The following is a 19,760-nucleotide window of genomic DNA, read 5'->3' on the forward strand; positions in this document are numbered from 1 at the left end:
GTAGCAAAGTAAAAGCAGAAATGCTTAACTCATTTTTCAAATGTTCTTTTACAATGAAAGATCCATTGGTAATCCCCTAATTTGATTCCTGTGCCATTGCAAAGCTGAGCGAAATAGATATTAGTGTCAGTGGTATTGTGATGCAGCTGAAATTGTTAAAACTTGCCAAAGCTCCATGGCTTCATGAAATCCCTATCTATACCAAATTTGCAGCTGAGTTAGTCTGTGTTTTAACCACAATACATCAATGATCTCTCGAACAAAATAACTGCACACAGCAGTTGAAAGAAAGCACAAATCACATCCATTTAGGAGAAGTGCAGCAGAAGTGATCACAAAACTGCCATACACTATCATTGACATCCATCTCTTGTAAAATCTTAGAACATATCCTGAGTTCAAACATAATGAGGTGTCTAGTTCCATACATGAATGGAATGGGACACAGATATATCTGGTGTGATGGAAACTGCCCTCTGTCTGCTATGCACTTCACAGTCGTCTGCAGAGAATGGATGTAGGTGTAGATGTAGATATAGACATATACATTTATTATCAAAAGTACCATCGTAAGTGGTACACATTCATTCACAGACGTACTCTGCAAGCCACTACATGGTGCACGGTAGAGGGTACCTTGTACACTACCATTCATTCCCTTTCACTCGCAAACAGATTGATGAAGAAACAACTCTCTATATGTGTCGATTATGAGCCCTAATTTCTCTTATATTACCTTTTTGATCTTTACTCAAAATGTACATTGGCAGCAGTAGAATCATTCCGCAGTCAGCTTCAAATACCAGTTCTCTATAGTGTTCCACAAAAAAAAAAAAAAAAAAAAAAAAAAAAAAAAAAAAAAAAAAAAAAAAAAAAAAAAAAAATCAGCTTCCCTCCAGGCATTCCGATTTGATTTCCCGAAGTATCTCCATAAAACTTGTGCATTGCTAGAACCTACCTCGCAGCCTCACTTTGTATAACCGACCAGTAACAAATCTAGCAGCCTGACTCTGGACTGCTTCAATGTCTTCCTTCAATTGACCTGGTAGGGATACCAAACATTTGTGCAATCCTCAAGAATGGATCGTACTAGCATTCTACTTGTGATCTCCTTTACAGATGAACCACACTCAGCACACTTCTAATTCTGTATTAAAACATTACGGGATGCTTTTCCATTCATCTGCATTAACTTACATTTTTCTACATTTATAGCTAGTTGCCATTCACTCACCAAATAGAAATTTTGTCCATGTCATCTCTTATCCTCCTACAAGTCACTAAACAATGACACCTTCTCGAACACCATAACATCATCAGCAAATAGCTGCAGATTGCTGCTCATCCTGCCATCAGATCATTTTTGGAGATAGAGAATAATAGTGATCTTATTACAACTTCCCTGCGGAACTCCTGGAAACACCCTTGTCTCTGACTGATTAGAGACTAAGCTGAGTATCTTTTGGTGAGCAGGACATAGCTTGTTGTCTTGGATTGATAGTCATTGACAAATGTAGAAGTAGCTTCAGATGTGCCCCAGGAATGTGCATTGGGACTCTCAGCTCATGCTAAGTGTTTATTAATGACTTTTCAGACAATATTAATAGGAACCTTAGATGCAGAGAATGTAATTAGCTATAATGACATATCATTTGAAAAAAGCTGCACAAATATTCATTCTGATCTCGATAAGTTTTCAAAGTGGTACAAAGATTAGCAACTTGGATGAAATGTTCCAAATTTAAAATTGTTCAGAAAATAGTACAATGTATTATCTTCTGGTTACAATACCAATAAGTCACAGTTGGAATTGGTTAACTCAGACAATATCTGAGTGTAACAATTTGTTGAGAAATGGAATGGAGTGATAACACAATGTCAGTGGCATGTAAGGCAGACGACTGCAGTTCACTGATACAGTCCTAGGGAAATGCAATCTACCTACAAAGGAGATTTCATACAAATCACTTTTGGTACACATCTAGAATACTGCTCAAATGTGTGGGATCCATACCAAACAGGACTAATAGTGGATATTGAGTGGATACAAAGAACGATAGCACAATTGGCCACTGGTCTGTCAGCTCCATGGAAGAGTGTCATAAGATGATGAAAGAACTGAACTGGCAGATGCTTGAATACAGACCCAGCTATGCAGTGAAAGCCTAAGAAAATTTCTAGGACCAAATTCAAGAGATGAATGTAGGAATATACTACAACCCCCCAGGCATCAATCCCAATGGATTGCAAAGACAAGGTGAGACTAATCACAATATGCACAGAGGTGTTTAAGCAATCATTTTTCCTGGGCTCCATACTTGAATGGAATGGGGAAAAGCTCTAATAACTGTAAAATGGGATGTACCCCCTGCCACGCACTTCACAGTGTTTGAGAGTAGGGATATAGCTGTAAAAGTAATCATAATTTACACTTGACGGTCTGTCATGACAGTAAATTGTATGGTTACCCAACAACTGAAATTTTCATACAGAGTCTTTGAAACTGCAGCAACTTTACTGGAATGTCAGGCAAAAAAATTTCTGCAATGGAGCAGGCCATTAAAATTACTTATTATTATTAATAGTAGTAGCAGTGGTGGTGGTGGTGGTGGTGGTGGTGGTGGTAGTAGGAGTATTTTGTGAATCGAGTACAATAATAAAATTGTAATACACTATGCCTACAAAGTATCACTTTTTTGAAACCCTGTAATTGTCTCCCAATGTGATGCATAAGTTTGACATTTGGCTCAAAGCTGCCTACAGCCTTTCTCTGTAAAGGTGCAAAAGCATGGAGCCCTGTGGCATAACCTTCGGGCTTGTTAACACATCAAACAGCAAGGTGGTGACACATGCAGGAAACAGGCCACAGAACATAAGTGCATGTGAGATGTAAGGTGAGTTAATGATGTCACATTGGCACCAAATTTCACCATAATTCTACCCAATGACATCGTAGATGTGTCATACAACATACAGGTTGTCACACTCTCACCCAAATCTCACATCTTCTTATGATAACTCTGTGATGGAGGTCATAATCATGACACCCAGCATCAAAATCAAGCGGTTTCCTTATGGGTGATACAGGAAAAACATTCCTGGCACACTGCCACTCAGAACCAACACAAAAAGCCCGCAGGGGGTGGCACATAGAGCGTCAATGAAAACACCTCTTCCCTTGGGGCATTGATTTCCACACATTTTGCTGTCAAAAACAACAGCTCGCAGAGCGATAAGCAACATGACAATGTTCGACAACATTCGGTACTGCTGACGCCCGCTGGATGATTCAGCCTTACTCTAAGGACATTGTGGGGCTCCAACAACACTGAACATGACCTGACCCCTTTGGGGTGCAGTGCAACCACAATTTTTGCTTTTGTATACAGAGTGGAACAACCAGGTACCATTCAAAACCATTCAATGAAATTTGATTGTGATCCCAAGCAACAAAGTGTGATCACAGAGGGGTTCAACACAGACATGCTTTCATGAAACAAAACCACTGCAGCATTATGTACTTTTGATATAAATTTATTGAATTTTAGGCCTATTTTTGCTTGTCACTTACAACTATAATCTGTTTTAGGCATTATGAGTCCATGGAAGTTTAGTGATGTGAAACTGTGTCAAGGAAAAATGTGTAACAGCTTTAAAATATCTGCCATGAAATGATGGATGGTAGAAAACTGTATGTCCCAGCAGTTACAAAGTGAAACCACCTCTTTAAAACAACTGATTGTTTACTTTTTGTCAATTTCTCCTTATATTTGTTGCTTACTACGATAATAAGGATTATTTTTGTGAAAAAAATTTAAAATTATATTCAAAAGTGAAACCACCTCCTTAAAATAGTTGACTGATTAGTTTTTGGCAATTTCTTCTCGTATTCATTGCTTCCTATAATGATAAAGGTCCATTTTGTGAAAAATTTTAAATTTTTTATGCTGTTGTGTTGTGTTAGATTAATTCAAGCAATATATTGGGTATGGATAAGACAATGATTTAAAAAAAAAAAAAAATAAGTTTATGATATTTTATCTTATTTGACCCTGGGCAGATCTACTCCTCTACAAACAGTACTTATTTACATTACTCTGATAAATTACAAGCATAAATAATTATTATCATAGCATTTTCTTTGCATTGTGGGAGTGGAATCCCACTGTTTCTCTTGTTTGTGTGTGAATGAATTAATCACTTAATTCACGCTTTTAGTGCGGTTTTCTACTAGTTATTAATTTAAAAGCAATTACTAACATCATTAAAAGGTCTACAAAAATAGTTCATTATAAACATAGAGGAATATATAAAGTCCAGTTAAATAGGTCTGTCACTTAACCAACGGCTACAGAAGTAGGAGTAGGAAGAAGAGTAGGAGGAGGATGACAAAGCGATTGTGCTTAACCAATTGATGCTGGCATGACAGTGGGTTTAGTCCAGGCCAAATATTTGCTACACTATTCTAGCATGGACGAAAAATCTGTAACTTGAACTGTGCTTCACACTTTCAATCAAATTTTCTTGGCATTAAAGGAAACTGTTAAAGATTCTTTTAGCTTCAAATAATGAAAATTAACAACTGTAAAGAATGTACAAAAATTAGGGTGGCATCCATTCTCATATTAAAAGTAGCGCATAGGCAAATTCATTCTCTCTCTCTCTCTCTCTCTCTCTCTCTCTCTCTCTCTCTCTCTCTCTCATACGTACAGATAAGCTTATTGCAAAAGTTAGGTGGGTAGCAAAACTTCTCTGTGCAGAGAGGGGGGAGAGGCAAGCTTCTTGATATGATGTTCTTTACCTAGGGACACAATGGGAGGTATTTAGAACCCTACCTCTGTGAAAGGCTGTGAAATAAGACTACTTCTCAATAAAAATGTGATAAGCATCAAGCATACCCTCAGGTCCTTCTTCAGTCTTTCAATATTACGTGGTGACTTTATCTCCTCTGCGCCAACTGTAAAAATCATTGTACTATGCACCAGGGAAAGCAATTTCTGTAAGAGGTCTTCAGTTGCACCATGTGCTGCTGCTATGAGGATGACACTGAAATAAAAATGCAGATACTCTTTCATTTTTCAGTGAGATAATGAAGTACTTAGATCAATATTTCTAAAATCTTACTCCATATTCAGCAAAAATAGTATCATAAAGGAAATTACATTAATACACCATTTTAAAAAGTCATTTAATAAAATCACTTAACAGATGAAAGTCACTGAATATCTCAGGGTATCTGTCAGATTATACCATTAATTCTGTGCACAGACCACCCCCTCTTCTACCAACAATGTACTGTGGCTGTGGGGCTCTGGAGGAATGGGGGAACGCATCCAAATGGAGAAATGACAGGTTGTCCCAGATTTTTAAGAAGGTAAAAGAGGGCAATGTACAGAACTATTGACCACTTATTCAAGTTTACTGTAGAATTATGGAACATGAAACTGGGGCTTTAACCCTGTTCATGAATTAAATTTTGGAGACATGAACCAACACAGATTCTATAAACATCATTCTTGTGTAACTCAAGCTCATAGTCTTTGTTCATGTGACCACTAAGCCTCCAATACTTCATGCCATGTCATTCATTTTCCAGACAGCATTAAATATGGTTCCACACCTTTGGCTGGTAAATAAAATGCTTGCTTCTACGTCTACATCGATACTCCGCAAGCCACCATACAGTGTGTGGCGGACAGTACCCTGTACCACTACTTGTCATTTCCTTTCCTGTTCCACTCGCAAATAGTGCAATGGAAAAACAGCTGTCTATATGCATCCATATGAGCCCCAATTTCTCAAATTTTATCTTCACAATGAATGTTGGTGGCAACAGAATTGTTTGGCAATCAGCTTCAAATGCCAGTTCTCTAAATTTTCTCAATAGTGTTTATTGAAAAGAACATAGTCTTCCCTCCAGGTATTCCCATTTGAGTTCCAGAAGCATCTCCATAACACTTACATTTTGCTCCAACCTACTGCTAACGAATCTAGCAGCCCACCCATGAACAGCTTCAATGTCTTCCTTCAATCTAAACTGGTAAGGATCCCAAACACTTGTGCAGTACTAAAGAATAGGTCACACTAGAGTCCTATATGTGGTTTCCTTTACAGGCGAACCACTCTTTCCTAAAATTCTCTCAATAAACTGAAGTCGACCATTTGCCTTCGCTACCACAGTTTTCACATGCTCGTTCCCATTTCATATTGGTCTGCAACGTTACACCCAAATATATAAACAACTTGACTGTGTCAAGCAAGACACTAGTAACTGAACATTACAGGTTTGTTCTTTCTATTCATCCACATTAACTTACAGTTTCCTACATTTAAAGCTAGCTGCCATCAATCACACGAACTAGAAATTTTGTTTAAGTCATCTTGCATCTTTCTACAGTCACTCAACTTCAGTATCTCACCATACACCACAGCAACATCAGCAAACAACGACAGATTGCTGCCCACTCTGTCCACCAAATCATTTCATCAGCGGTCCTATCACACTTCCCTGGGGCACTCCTGGCGATACTCTGATCTCTGATGAACACTTGCCATTGAGGACAACGTTCTGGGTTCTATTACTTAAGAAATCTTTAAGCCACTCACATATCTGTGAACTTATTCCACATGCTTGTACCTTTGTTAACAGCCTGCAATGGAGCACCATGTCAAATGCTTTCTGGACATCTAGAAATATGGAATCTGCCGGTTTCCATTCACCCATACTTCTAAGTATATCATGTGACAAAAGGGCAAGTTGAGCTTTGCACCAGTGATGCTTTCTGAAACCATGCTGATTTGTGGATATAAGCTTCTCAGCCTCAAGAAAGTTTATTACATTTGAACTGAGAATACGATCAAGGATTCTGCAGCAAGTCAAAGTTTGGGACACTGGTCTGCAATTTTGCAGATCTCTTCTCTTACCCTTCTTATATACTGTAGTCACCTGTACTTTTTTTCCAGTTGCTTGAGACTCTGTGCCAGGTGAGAGATTCACAATAAATGCAAGCTACCTAAGGGCCAATGCCATAGAGTACCCTTTGTAAAATTGAACTGGGATTCCATACGGACTTCGAGATTTATTTGCCTTCAAGCTGTTTCTGTACACCACAGCTGCTTATTACTATGTCATCAATATGAGAGTCTGTCCAATGGTCCAATAATGATATGTTTGTACGATTATCCTGTGTGAATGATTTCTTGAACATGAAATTTAAAACTTCAGCTTCCGTTTTGATTATGTTTGTATGATTCTCCTTTGTGAATGATTTCTTGAACGGGAAATTTAAAATTTCAGGTTCCATTTTGCTATCTTCAACTGCCAGTCCAGACTGGTCAATAAGGGACTCAACTGATGCCTTAGACCCACTTAGTGTTTTTTACGTAGGACCAGCATTTTCTTGGGTTCTCTGTCAGATCTTTTGCTAGGGTTCCCAATCGTCGTATGGTTCACACATAGATCTTTTCACAGATACACGAATCTCTAAGAACCTTTGCTTGTCATCATTTGTGCATCCATTTTCAAACACCCCCTGCTTCCTCAGCATCTTCCAATTTTCATTATTAAACCATGGTGGGTATTTTACATCCTTTGTCCACTTACTAGAGGGTCATTCCATGCCAAGTGGTCTAGAGGCTCCCACATGACCCTCATGGATTTTGATGAAATTTTGTATGAACATTCACACATGTTCTCAATGAACACTGGTAAAGCTTTAGTTTCAGAAATTCAATACTTGCAGAGATATAGTCACTTGTTTGAAACCATAGCACAGCTTCCAGTAGTGCATCCTTTAATTTTCAGCAACTTTGAGATGAGATATCTCTGTAAGTATTTGCATGAAAGAAACAAAACTTGGCCATCTTATACAACTTTTAAAGCTCTTTAAAGTAAAATATTAACAAAAGGATTTCTGAGCAATTTTCATATAGATAATTTGAAGCATAGTTGGGCGAAAAAATAGCTGTTTTTTTTTAAAAAAAGAGGACTTTAGTTTTTTATATCTCCAAAAGTAATTGTGGGATGTACATGAAACTTTGCACACCATAACCCACCAACACAAGGTCTTAGAATATGAAATTTCATTCTCCTATTGCTTTCCATTATTTCACAAATCTAGGGTGAAGTTGACGATTTTTCAAAAAGTGCTAAAAATGGGTATTTTTAGTCAAATTTTTCAAAAAAGTGTTTACTCCAAACTATTCTAAACTATGGTCATTAGAAAGAGCATATTCTAAACTACTTAGAAAAGTGGATTTGGTTTTGCAATGCAGGCATATAAGGCCCTAAAAAGTAGCATCATCAAAGAGGCGCACTGGAAGTTTGAACACATTTTTCTGGCACTCAAATTATACCTGAAATCTTTTATTTTGCCTTATACATGTTTATTAATGTGTGGAATAAGTGAAATAAGAATTCCTGATGAATAGGACCTAGCTTAAGTCCGAATATCAAAAGAATAACAATAGAAACAATGTTATTTCTTAGTTGTCACCTTCCCCCCCCCCCTCCCCCCCCTTTCTCTCTCTCTCTCTCTCTCTCTCTCTCTCTCAAACACACACACACAAAATTATTATCAAGAATGAATGTAAATCGTAAAATTTATTTGCATAATCATCTAATTATTAGTTGCCTGTTTAATGAACAACACTAATGGAAAAGAAGTGTATAAATGAGTTGCTATGGTCCATGGTGGCCTAACCACTGCTAGTTTCATTTCACCTGAGAAAACCAGCATTCCCATTGCCATAGGGGCCACGCCCGATAGCATAGCAACAACAGCCACGGGTGGGTTTCTTTACCACAGGATCCCAAGCCTGATAAGGGTTTCTTTACACAGGTTCCCAAGCCTGATAGTAAAATTATTTAAGTGCCCTGTGTAAAATTAGAAGGCACTCTTGGGTTCCTTGGATTGTTTCCTCTAACCTATTTCAATTTTTGATATGTTACATTAATTTTCTGATGAATATCAGGAGGAGTGATGTATTGCCGGCCAGATGAATTTACTGATGGAGCTGGAATTACTGCAATAATGTTGTGTTGGTGGCCAATAAAATGAATTTGCTGGACCATATGGGTGCATAAAGTTTATTAATGCATCCCTTTGCTCTGTGGAGGTCTCACAGATATTCCCAATCCACCACATGTTTTCATCACCACATGTTTTCATAGATGCATGCAACATATTGTCCTGGTTGGAGAGCAGACATTAATATGCCTCCTTCATTAATGTGACCCATTTTAGCTAGAAAAGATGAACAATCATTTGAAACTCTGATGACCTGAATTGTTTCATCAATAGGTAAAAAGTGATGATTTTCTCTAGTGCCTGCTACAGTTTGTCCAAGTTTAAACCTCTCTTCTTGTGACACAATATTTTTTTCAGTTTCACCTTTATTGACGAAAACAAATTTAATTCCATTAATGTTTTCAGAGCAGAAGTGAAACAGATCTAGGGGAGTAAGAATTTGTCCATTAAGTGGCCGTTGCAAGCTTGCTCTTGTTGCTAACCGCTTCGTTGTACCTCCAATCCCATCACAAGGTGATTTCCCATGACTAGTAGCAAAAAAATTCCATTCGGCTGTCATTCCAAAATCGCTCTTATGATAGCACAAATTTAGGAAATTCTTGTAATTTTTATACTGAACCCTGGAGCCATCACTGAAATAATGAATGTGGGATATCTGTGCAAACCGTCCTCTTATATATTTGATGAGCTCCTTGATAAAAACATGAACTGTAATAGTGTCATGCCACAAACAATCACTAATAATGTGAAAACTTAAAGATTCTACTTTCTCATTTTGACGAAAGTAGATAACAAATGGATGAATTGTTGCTTGCGCAGCATCCTGAGTAATAAAAGAATAATTTTCTGCAAAATCCATTAGGACAACAAGCTCTTCGTCTTTCAGATGACATTTAAGGCCTTTAAGATGCAAGCTTTGATGCTCGGCAATGTAATGATGGCATGACAGACTCTATATTTTATTTTCTACATCTTCAATAAATTCATTCACTACCATTTGCTTTGTGTCCAGTGTGGCCCGATCGGTATGTATCCATTGCTTAAACACAATAACTTCCTGTGGCTCATTTAAATATTTACAATTTTGAGAAGTACAAAAAATATGAAGCTATTATTCATTGAATTCTTTATGATCCGTCTCTCTCTCTTTTTACAAATGAGAAGAGTTTTATGCAAATGAACACTTACGATAAAAGCAGAAGGGCTATTTCTCATAGTTCTCAAGTTTTTCTGACAGTCTCACTGCCTATTTACCAGATCTTTTTATTTCAATTGTTCAAGGCACTAATAAACATTTATTAGGCATAATAAAAGGTTTCAGGTATAATTTGAGAGCCAGAAAAATGTGTTCAAACTTCCAGTGCGTCTCTTTGAAGATGCTACTTTTTAGGGCCTTATATGCTTGCATTGCAAAACCAAATCCACTTTTCTAAATAGTTTAGAATATGCTCTTTCTAATGACCATAGTTTAGAAGAGTTTGGAGAAAACATTTTTTTGAAAAATTTGACTAAAAATACCCATTTTTAGCACTTTTTGAAAAATCGTCAACTTCACCCTAGATTTGTGAAATAATGGAAAGCAATAGGAGAATGAAATTTCATATTCTAAGACCTTGTGTTGGTGGGTTATGGTGTGCAAAGTTTCATGTACATCCCACAATTACTTTTGGAGATATAAAAAACTAAAGTTCTCTTTTTTTAAAAAAACAGCTATTTTTTCGCCCAACTATGCTTCAAATTATCTATATGAAAATTGCTCAGAAATCCTTTTGTTAATATTTTACTTTAAAGAGCTTTAAAAGTTGTATAAGATGGCCAAGTTTTGTTTCTTTCATGCAAATACTTACAGAGATATCTCATCTCAAAGTTGCTGAAAATTCAAGGATGCACTACTGGAAGCTGTGCTATGGTTTCAAACAAGTGACTATATCTCTGCAAGTATTGAATTTCTGAAACTAAAGCTTTACCAGTGTTCATTGAGAACATGTGTGAATGTTCATACAAAATTTCATCAAAATCCATGATGGTCATGTGGGAACATTTCTCGATATTAGACCACCTGGCACGGAATGGCCCTAGACACATAGCTCTCCAGACTACAATTTACCATTTGCTTAAACTTTGCCCATAATTCCTCTATATCCAGCTTACTGGAACCTAGTGATGTCAATGCACTGTCTTAGTGAGATGCTAATAACTGCTTATCTGCTCTATCTAGCAGAAAGACTCTCCTAGCCTTTTTGACTGATTTTTTTTAAAACTTTCATAATCATAGTTGCTATAACAGGATGTCTACGTGGACAAGGAAAAAAAAATTCCCGCATTTCTCGGTTAAAAACACACTTTCTCCCGGGTGACAGTATGTTTTCCCCTACCACTCCTTTGAATGGTTATGGTTTTGTACACGGGCGTACAATTTCCCAGCACTTTACAAAACGAAACTCAGAGAAAAAGACACATTTTGGAAATATCTTTGATGTGCAGCAACACGTACGCTGTGTATTTTCGTATTACGAAAACATACATTGGAATTGCACCAAATACCGCATGTTACTTTCCGAACCATTGAAATCGAGACATCAGTGTTAAGTAGCGCGCCAAACAGGGAAAGTTAATAGTTTACATTAATATAGATCGTGTTGTTACAAGAAAAGCAAAGCTTTCACATATAATATTGGTCTCAAGCTGCAAGAGAAGCTAAGCTTTCGCATATACTGTTGATCTTTTTTGCGCGTGTTACGCTTTAAGAGATACCATACAAATGTGCCTGTCAAATTTTTAATAATGACATAAATGTCTGATCTTCAGGATTCGAAATGCTTCTAAATGGCTCGTCATCGGACAGCTAACAACTTGTAAATGAGAGTCAAACGCTTTGTGATTTAATAAATCACGGTCCATTCTTGTACGTAGCTCAACTTACGTAAAAGGATATTTACTTTGATAGTAACGACTTTCAAACCACCATTCGCAATATTTTCCCGCGACCTGTTACAAATAGGTTCGTTTCAGCAGTTCCCAGAGAGCGCAGATAACAGGCGACACCGCGCTTGGGTAGATATCATGACGTAGGAAGCCCGTATGTACGTACGTGTAAAAGATCATCAATAAAAGAGGATACTGCAAGAGCATCGGAATTTCGTGAACCATATTAAAATGTGCACATTTAAAGTGCATACTTAAAGGCACATTCGTATGTCCAGATTCCCAATGAAGTACCGTAGACCCCGACCTGATATTAAGCTTTTAAGTGTGGTTTTCAGGATGTAAATTTTCTTGGAGCACCAGTACTGTATTATATCTTGTTTGGTTCTTTATTGTGGCATAATGGCATATGTGCTACAAAATGAAAACGTGCACTTGAAATGCAGCGAACAGCTGAAACTAGCCAGTACTGTGGAATTAAACATTTCGTTTCAAATAAATTGACTGCCTCTGCGGAAAAGATTAACAAAAGTCAAATTTCTTTAGCAAAGAGACAAAAATAACTTCATTGTTCCGCAAGGCGATTAATGCTTGACTATCAGAAAGGTGGAAATAAAATAGAATCTGAAACTAATGACATATTTCAGCCTTTAGTAATTATGTGAATGTGTTTTAAATCACTTGATAGCTCCCGGCCACGGATATCCGTTTTGTTTTCATTTGACGTGAGAGTAAACGAAGGGGAAAGAGCAAAATCACTGAACGTAAACACGGGTCACGTGGAGACTACCCACTATAGCTCAGAGTGCTCTGCGCATCAGCCCCGGATCTACGACATTTTCGAACCGGGTCAATACTAAAACAAATCGAATTTTCAAAATATGTTCATCTTGTAGCGCACATCTTTCTGAAAAGTCTGAAACATAAAACGTATGTATTCGAGGAAATGTAAGACATATTATTTGGTCTTAAGTATGCCAAAGTGTAGTGCCACGTCTCTTCATAAAGCATTTTTCTACCGCATGTCCAAACTATATTCAGGAGAGTGCAAACTGAAATGCCCTGTGGTGCCTCTCCTGCTCCCAGTCGGCCGGTTTGACAGCCTGCCTTCTTTTTTTTAAATAAAAAAAATCTCGCAATTAATAGCGGGTGGGATTATTTGTAATCGAGAGAACAAGAACTCTTCAGAAAATCTGAACTCTTCATTATTCATTATTAGTTAATAACTTGCTGTTTTGTGTGTCAGAAAATTAAATATAGGATATATAAAACCAGTACTGACAAGAGATAAGCAAGAAATTACACATCTTCAACCCTTAGCTCCTAGCATTTTTTTCTCTCTAATCTTGCTACAGCTTTACATGGCGTGTTTTCCTTTCTGTGAAAGAACCTTTTACCTCATCAAAGTTCGTCAAACGTTTTGCTACATGAAAAATCAAAATGTCGTTATCTAATAATGAAAAAGCTGTTAATACAAATAATCCCCAAGACTGGTGTGATTTCTCGATCTGATTACGTCTATTTTGTCACTGTCTGCAAGATAAAACAAAATAGGCCGTTCTAATACGGCAGCAATTTTGTAACGCACCAAATAAACGAGACTGTTTTGGCACAAATGGCCATTTTTATAACACGACAGAATATAATCCAATAAGTATCAATATCAAATGCCTATTAGGCCTACTACAAGCAACAAGCTTTATGTTAGGAAATTGTTTCACATTTCATTCACATGCACCAGCTTCTTTGGCATGAGATGGAAAAGTAGTATTACGAAATTTTTATATAAATTTGGAATCGTCTTATTCTTCCATAATTTGTGTGATGTCCCCGTTTCTTCTCCGTTTAGCCGGCCGAAGTGGCCGTGCGGTTAAAGGCGCTGCAGTCTGGAACCGCAAGACCGCTACGGTCGCAGGTTCGAATCCTGCCTCGGGCATGGATGTTTGTGATGTCCTTAGGTTAGTTAGGTTTAGTTAGGTTTAACTAGTTCTAAGTTCTAGGGGACTAATGACCTCAGCAGTTGAGTCCCATAGTGCTCAGAGCCATTTGAACCATTTTTTTTCTTCTCCGTCCTCGTTCTAACAAACAATCGTGTCATCACCAATTCTGTAGCTATTGCTGCCACTGTCAAAATTTGTTCGCCGATTAACTCCACTAACCCTGCCAGAAACACAGGTTTAGTTATCCCGCGATTATTTTTCGGTTAGGCGTTATTACGCGTTCGAACAACGCGTTTTCCGCGTTACTTCCAGAATAGAACTTACGCGGCTGCTAGCCGGGGACTGAACTACTAGTCGTTACTAGTGTAGCGATCTGGCCAAAAATTTTCTGTCAAAATTTCGTTTTCTTGAATACACCGAGAAGATAATACGTAATCTTTCTCACCTGTTATTTCTGTCAGTCGTTTACTTCCATTCTAGTAGTCTGAATCTATGGATTTCGCTAGTAATTATAGCAACGCTGATAATTCGCGAACCCAATCAACCACATAGTCAGACAGTGATTAGCATTCATCCGTTCGGCTTTACTCCCTCAGCTCGTATAGCCCCATCCCCTTTTGTCTGTGGAAAGTTTATTTCTAGATGCGACGAGGATTCTCCTGACAGAGACATCACGTACACTATGCATGCATTCAAAAGTCAGCTTATGATTCATTCAGAAATCAACTTAAAATGTGTTCAAAATGTTCAAAAACCAACAGGGAAGCGTTTCAAAATCATATGAATAATTAATAGGCAAACGTGCGCTGGATGCTAGGTGCTTTGTGAAACAAGTTTTTTTTTTCCTCAAGAATATGAATTTGGTGCCCCCTTTTCCCGGTAGTATCTAGCTGCTTGATGCGACCGCTTGCACAGCCAACAGCCACATTCCTGTTGCCAGAAGCGGGAGAATCTACTACTCAAACGCGACTCTACTGCGCATGCGCATGAGCCCGCGCGTAACTGCTAAAACAAATCGAATGTAAACAGTTGCGACTTTACGCTCATTGGAGGCAATTTGTTGTTATGAAGCACTGCATAGTCTTCCTAAAGCCTTTGACACATTTTCAATTGGCAGACGCTTGCATGAGCACTGTGTGTTGTTGTTGTATATGGCGCATTTCCTTTGCAATTTCAGTTATTTTCCTTTTTTTCTCTCGTTTATGTTTTATTGTTGAAGTATTATTCTGCAGTAGCGGGATACAGTAATATCCTCTGTTAGTGTGTCGGTTCTTACTAGTCAAAATTATAAAAATTTAACTGAAAACTAAAACAATGAAAACTTCCCGGAATTCTAACAATATCCCGGGTTTTTCCCGGTTTTCTCCCGGATGAAAAAAATCCCAGGTTTTTCCCGGATCTCCCGGTTGTCCCGGGTCGTAGACACCCTGTATAACAACATCATGAATGCTAATCCCTGTTTCTACACTGACATTGTCAATAAGGTCCAGCCTATTTGTAGCTACAAGATCTAAGATATTTCTATTGTGTGTGGGCTTCCGAGATAGCTGCTCAAGACAGTTTTCAAAAATTGTGTTCAAAAGTAATGCGCATCACTGTCTGTCGGTTCTCCCCCGCAATGAATCCACAGGCATCCCAGTTTATACTCGGTAGGTTAAAGTCCCCTCCAACTAGTGTTTCATGACCTGGGTATATCCACACTATTGACCGTAGACTTTCTTTGAATGACTCTAGAACTGTCACAGTGGAATCAGGTGGCTGATAAAAACAACCAACAATTAACTTGGTTTCACCTACACTTGTTATACATGATCAGTTAATTCAGTGTCACATTCAATTTCTACCTCAATAAAGACAATATTTTTGTCAACTGCAATGAACACTCTCCCTCCTATATACTCTAATCTGTCTTTCCTATATACACTCAACAACTTGATAAATATGTCAGCTCTCTCGACTTTGGGTTTCAGCCAGTTCTTGGTGCCAAGAATAATTTGAGCATGAGAACCTTCCTGGAGGACAGTAAATTCAGGAACTTTACCACAGATACTTTGACAGTTTACTGATAAAATTTTGGAAGCTGAAGTGCCTTTACTCTGAACGCCGCATATCAACTGGCGAGTGTTCATCAGAACACCTTGAACTACCGTCTAGCCTAGAAAAACCTCGTACGCACTCCACAAGTACTCTACTATCCAAGTAGCTGCTTCCTTTGTGTAGTGCACCCCTGACCTATTGAAGGGAGTCCTACAAATCACCACACGATAACGCAATTCTAGAAATCTGCAGTCAAGCCCATCACAGAGTCAACAAAGCCTTTGGATGAGACCTCTGCTCGGCTCCAAACCACAGGATCCCAATCAACTCTGTGAACAATGCTGCAAATTGCAAGCTCTGCTTGCATCCCATGCATGAGGCCAGCAGTCTTCACCACCTCCGGCAGCTGCTTGTATGAACTGAGTATGGCATCAGAACCCACAGAACAGGCATCATTGGTGTCGACATGAGCCATAAGCTGCAGACAACTGCACCAGCATGCTCGACAGCCGCATACAAGGCCACATCCACGTCTCGAATGAGGCCTCCTGGCAGACTTACCAAGTGCCAATTGGCTTTCTTTCCAGCCGTGAATGCTATCTGCCTAAGGGACCGCACAATGCACCTAACATTGCAGTTCCCAATAAATAGTAAACCTCTCCCCCAATGTGCCTACTGAAGGAGTGACCACCTGTCCACTCTCAAGGTAAATGAGCGAGGCTAGGCGGACAGTCTCCACATTGGCCCTCTGCCTTGAGTGACGCAAATGTGTTACCACCTCCCACTCACTGCTGTGAGGGCAGATCCACTGCATCGGGTAGATTAAGAGGTGCCTGAGGAGCAGTCCTCGTGGGCAAAACAAGCAACACCTGAGGTGTCCCATGTGATGCGCCAGAACTTCCTCCACTACTACATTCGAGGCTGCAGCCTGAAGGTGACTGACCTAACCAAAAATGCATTCAACTGTTCACAAACTGCAGCCAGCTCCTCCTGCATCCGCACACAGCATGCACACACCCTAACCATCCTAGCACAACTAAATGAAGAAGTAACCTATAAAAACAGACAGAATCCTAGATATGCACTTGCTACCCTCCTGATGTGTCATCAATGGACAATTTTGTGTTAATGAGCTATGTAAATAGCTGTTTAGTGAGCAATTATTGTGCTACAGATTGAATTAAATCACCATTACAAAAATGCAAAATTGAACCCCTTAAACAGAAAAACAAACATGAAATTTAATAAATGTTGTACAAAATGTAAAATTGCTGCTCTATAAATGTATATCAGGTACAAGCTGGAGCCTGACTGGCTGGCTTACTAAACAAATGGATAGTCGCCTTCAAAACAAAACAAAAAATGAGCAACTACTACACTACAGACAATGAATTTACACCTCTTAACTGGCTGTTCAGTATGCAACTATAGCACTAAGACCGAATGAAATCACTCTAGCAAAAACACGAGATAGAACCTCTTAAACAGAAAAACATGCACAAAATGTAATTACTATACTGTGAGGAAAACACAGAAAAAGATAAACACTTAACTTGCCACTCTGTAAATGTATATCATCTGGGAGCTAGAGCTTGACTAAGTAATCCCAAATCAAGAACAATAAACATGTAAGGTCAGACTCGGGCTATCCACATGGCCAGTAACTGCTGCTTACACACCATCTGACAAGATATGTGATTGGTCAAAAGAAGATAAAGTTTGAAAAGGTGTAATGTTCATTTTTAGAGTTTCTGTTGCAGTTTTTTTACTGAAAACTGTGAATACTTTTATTTTTCATTCACTGCAAATGACTAGTTTTTGCCATTAGCCATCACGAAATTATCTCAACATAGACCATCTGGTACACAAGCTCATGGAGTAGCTTCCTGCACCTTCCGCCTAGTAATATTGTGATCAAGTGGTGAATGGCAATATTATCCAATGCTGTGAATGGCAGAAACCAATCATTTGTGAAGTCCAAAAACATAAATATACATGGCATAGACTAAACAATAAGTATGTGATATGTCGTTCTCAATGGAATGATGTCATCAGTATTAAAGCAACATCTGGCTTTTCCCAAGGAAGAGTGACAAAATCACAATGTTTGCTATAAATACAAATGATCTTACTGATTACTTCAGTAGCTCACAGAGGCTACTGGCAGAGGATGCATTTGCTAACAAGGGGATGATGGTGGTGGTAATGATGATGATGATGATGATGATGATGATGTTTGGTGTGTGGGGCGCTCAACTGCACAGTCATCAGCGCCTGTAAAAAGTCCCAATTTTTGCACCATCCATTTTCTTTTCACAATCCAATCTAGTCACTTGTAGTGAAAGGGGTACCAAATTTGTTATAAAAGTCAGTAAATTACTCAATGGACAGTATTTTTCAGTACAGGTATTTTGTTCATTCCAAGCAAGTATCGATCGGAACGTCATCATCTAGACACAGTTGACTGTAATCTGAATCTGTTTTAGCAAACCAATAGTTTCTTTCAGGTGATAAAATTTTATTGATTATGAAATACAATTTTTTGAAGTTTATTCAGAATGGGAAATGTTAATTAGTAATTGCAGGCCATAATTTATCTGTTTAATGTAAAGGTGTTTTGAATTTTATGTGTATGAAAAAAAAATGAATTAATATGTGCGGCTTTTACTCTGAGATGAGTTATCACTTAGAGTGCTAAAAGTGTGCATGTACAGTTCACTGAACTGCGTGGTGAATTTTATTTTTTGTGATTTTGGCCCGAATGGAAACAAATCCAGTTTCATTTAGACTTTACGTGACATAGACACATCATGTTATTACAAAAGAGTCATTTAGCCCATTAGGGAAAACTGAAACCTGTGCGCTTGATTTGAAATTCGTTACGTGCTAGTGCGTGATCGAGCAGTCCAGTGAATTGCGTACAATAGTTGCAAATGCGCTTGGACTTAATGTATGAAGTTGGAAATTAATTTTGAGACAAGTGCTGATTTTGACAAAAAATGAACCAGAAGTTTATTCAAAATATTGAGGTTCTGTTTTAATTGAGACACATATCACCTTGTTGATCACATTGCTTAGCAACACTGTAATGCAGATTAATTAATTCATTAGGATGATTTGCGACGTAGTAAGTCCCATTACACATACAAACTGTTACACAAAATTTGCTGACCGCATGAGAGTATGAGAGTGATTTTATTTCCAGAAACGCCAATAAACCGGTGATTTCAAAAGTTAAATTACTAACTTCGTGTAGCTTCATTGATTGTCCCACGCCACTGCTGAATGTGTTGTATCATGTCTCTTCACAAGAGATCTCAAGAAGCAAGGATAAACAATAAATAAGAAGAAGACTAAAGAAGAGGCATCAGTATACACTCTCACAAATAATTATGATGATGAAACGATGAGGACAACACAAACACCCAGTCCCCAGAAAGAGAAAAATCCCCAACCCGGCCAGGAAATGAACCCGGGACCCCAGGACCCAGAGGCAGCAACGCTAGCTCCTAGACCAGGAGCTGTGGACTGCAAACAAGAAGATTGCTTAATTAGAAAACTGGTTTGAAATTTAGGAACACTTGCAGATGATCCATACATGGTGCAAAGACTGATAGCAGACTCTCAAGATAGGCAAATATGATGTAAAGTTGTTAAATAGGTGAAGATGTTCAACACTGTAAGATTACAATCAGTGGGCTTGGTCACAACGGACAAATTTTTCTATAATATTCAGGAGCAGGTAGAAATAAGGTTCACAGTAATTCAAACAGACAGTGATGTAGAGAATGGTTGAACAAACTGACAGCTCTAAATGGTCAGTAATGAG

General features: G+C 38.3%; 1 protein-coding gene across 1 annotated transcript in view; it reads right to left on the minus strand.

Moving 5' to 3' along the window:
• Positions 1–19,760, minus strand: part of LOC126473538 (protein fuzzy) — a 173,998-nt gene that overhangs the window by 121,799 nt on the left and 32,439 nt on the right. Inside the window, exon 3 of the mRNA XM_050100652.1 lies at positions 4,899–5,046. Coding sequence (XP_049956609.1) covers positions 4,899–5,046 — 148 coding nt within the window. The remainder of the gene's footprint in view (positions 1–4,898; positions 5,047–19,760) is intronic.

Source organism: Schistocerca serialis, chromosome 4 (assembly GCF_023864345.2).
Source record: "Schistocerca serialis cubense isolate TAMUIC-IGC-003099 chromosome 4, iqSchSeri2.2, whole genome shotgun sequence".
Lineage (NCBI taxonomy): Eukaryota > Metazoa > Arthropoda > Insecta > Orthoptera > Acrididae > Schistocerca > Schistocerca serialis.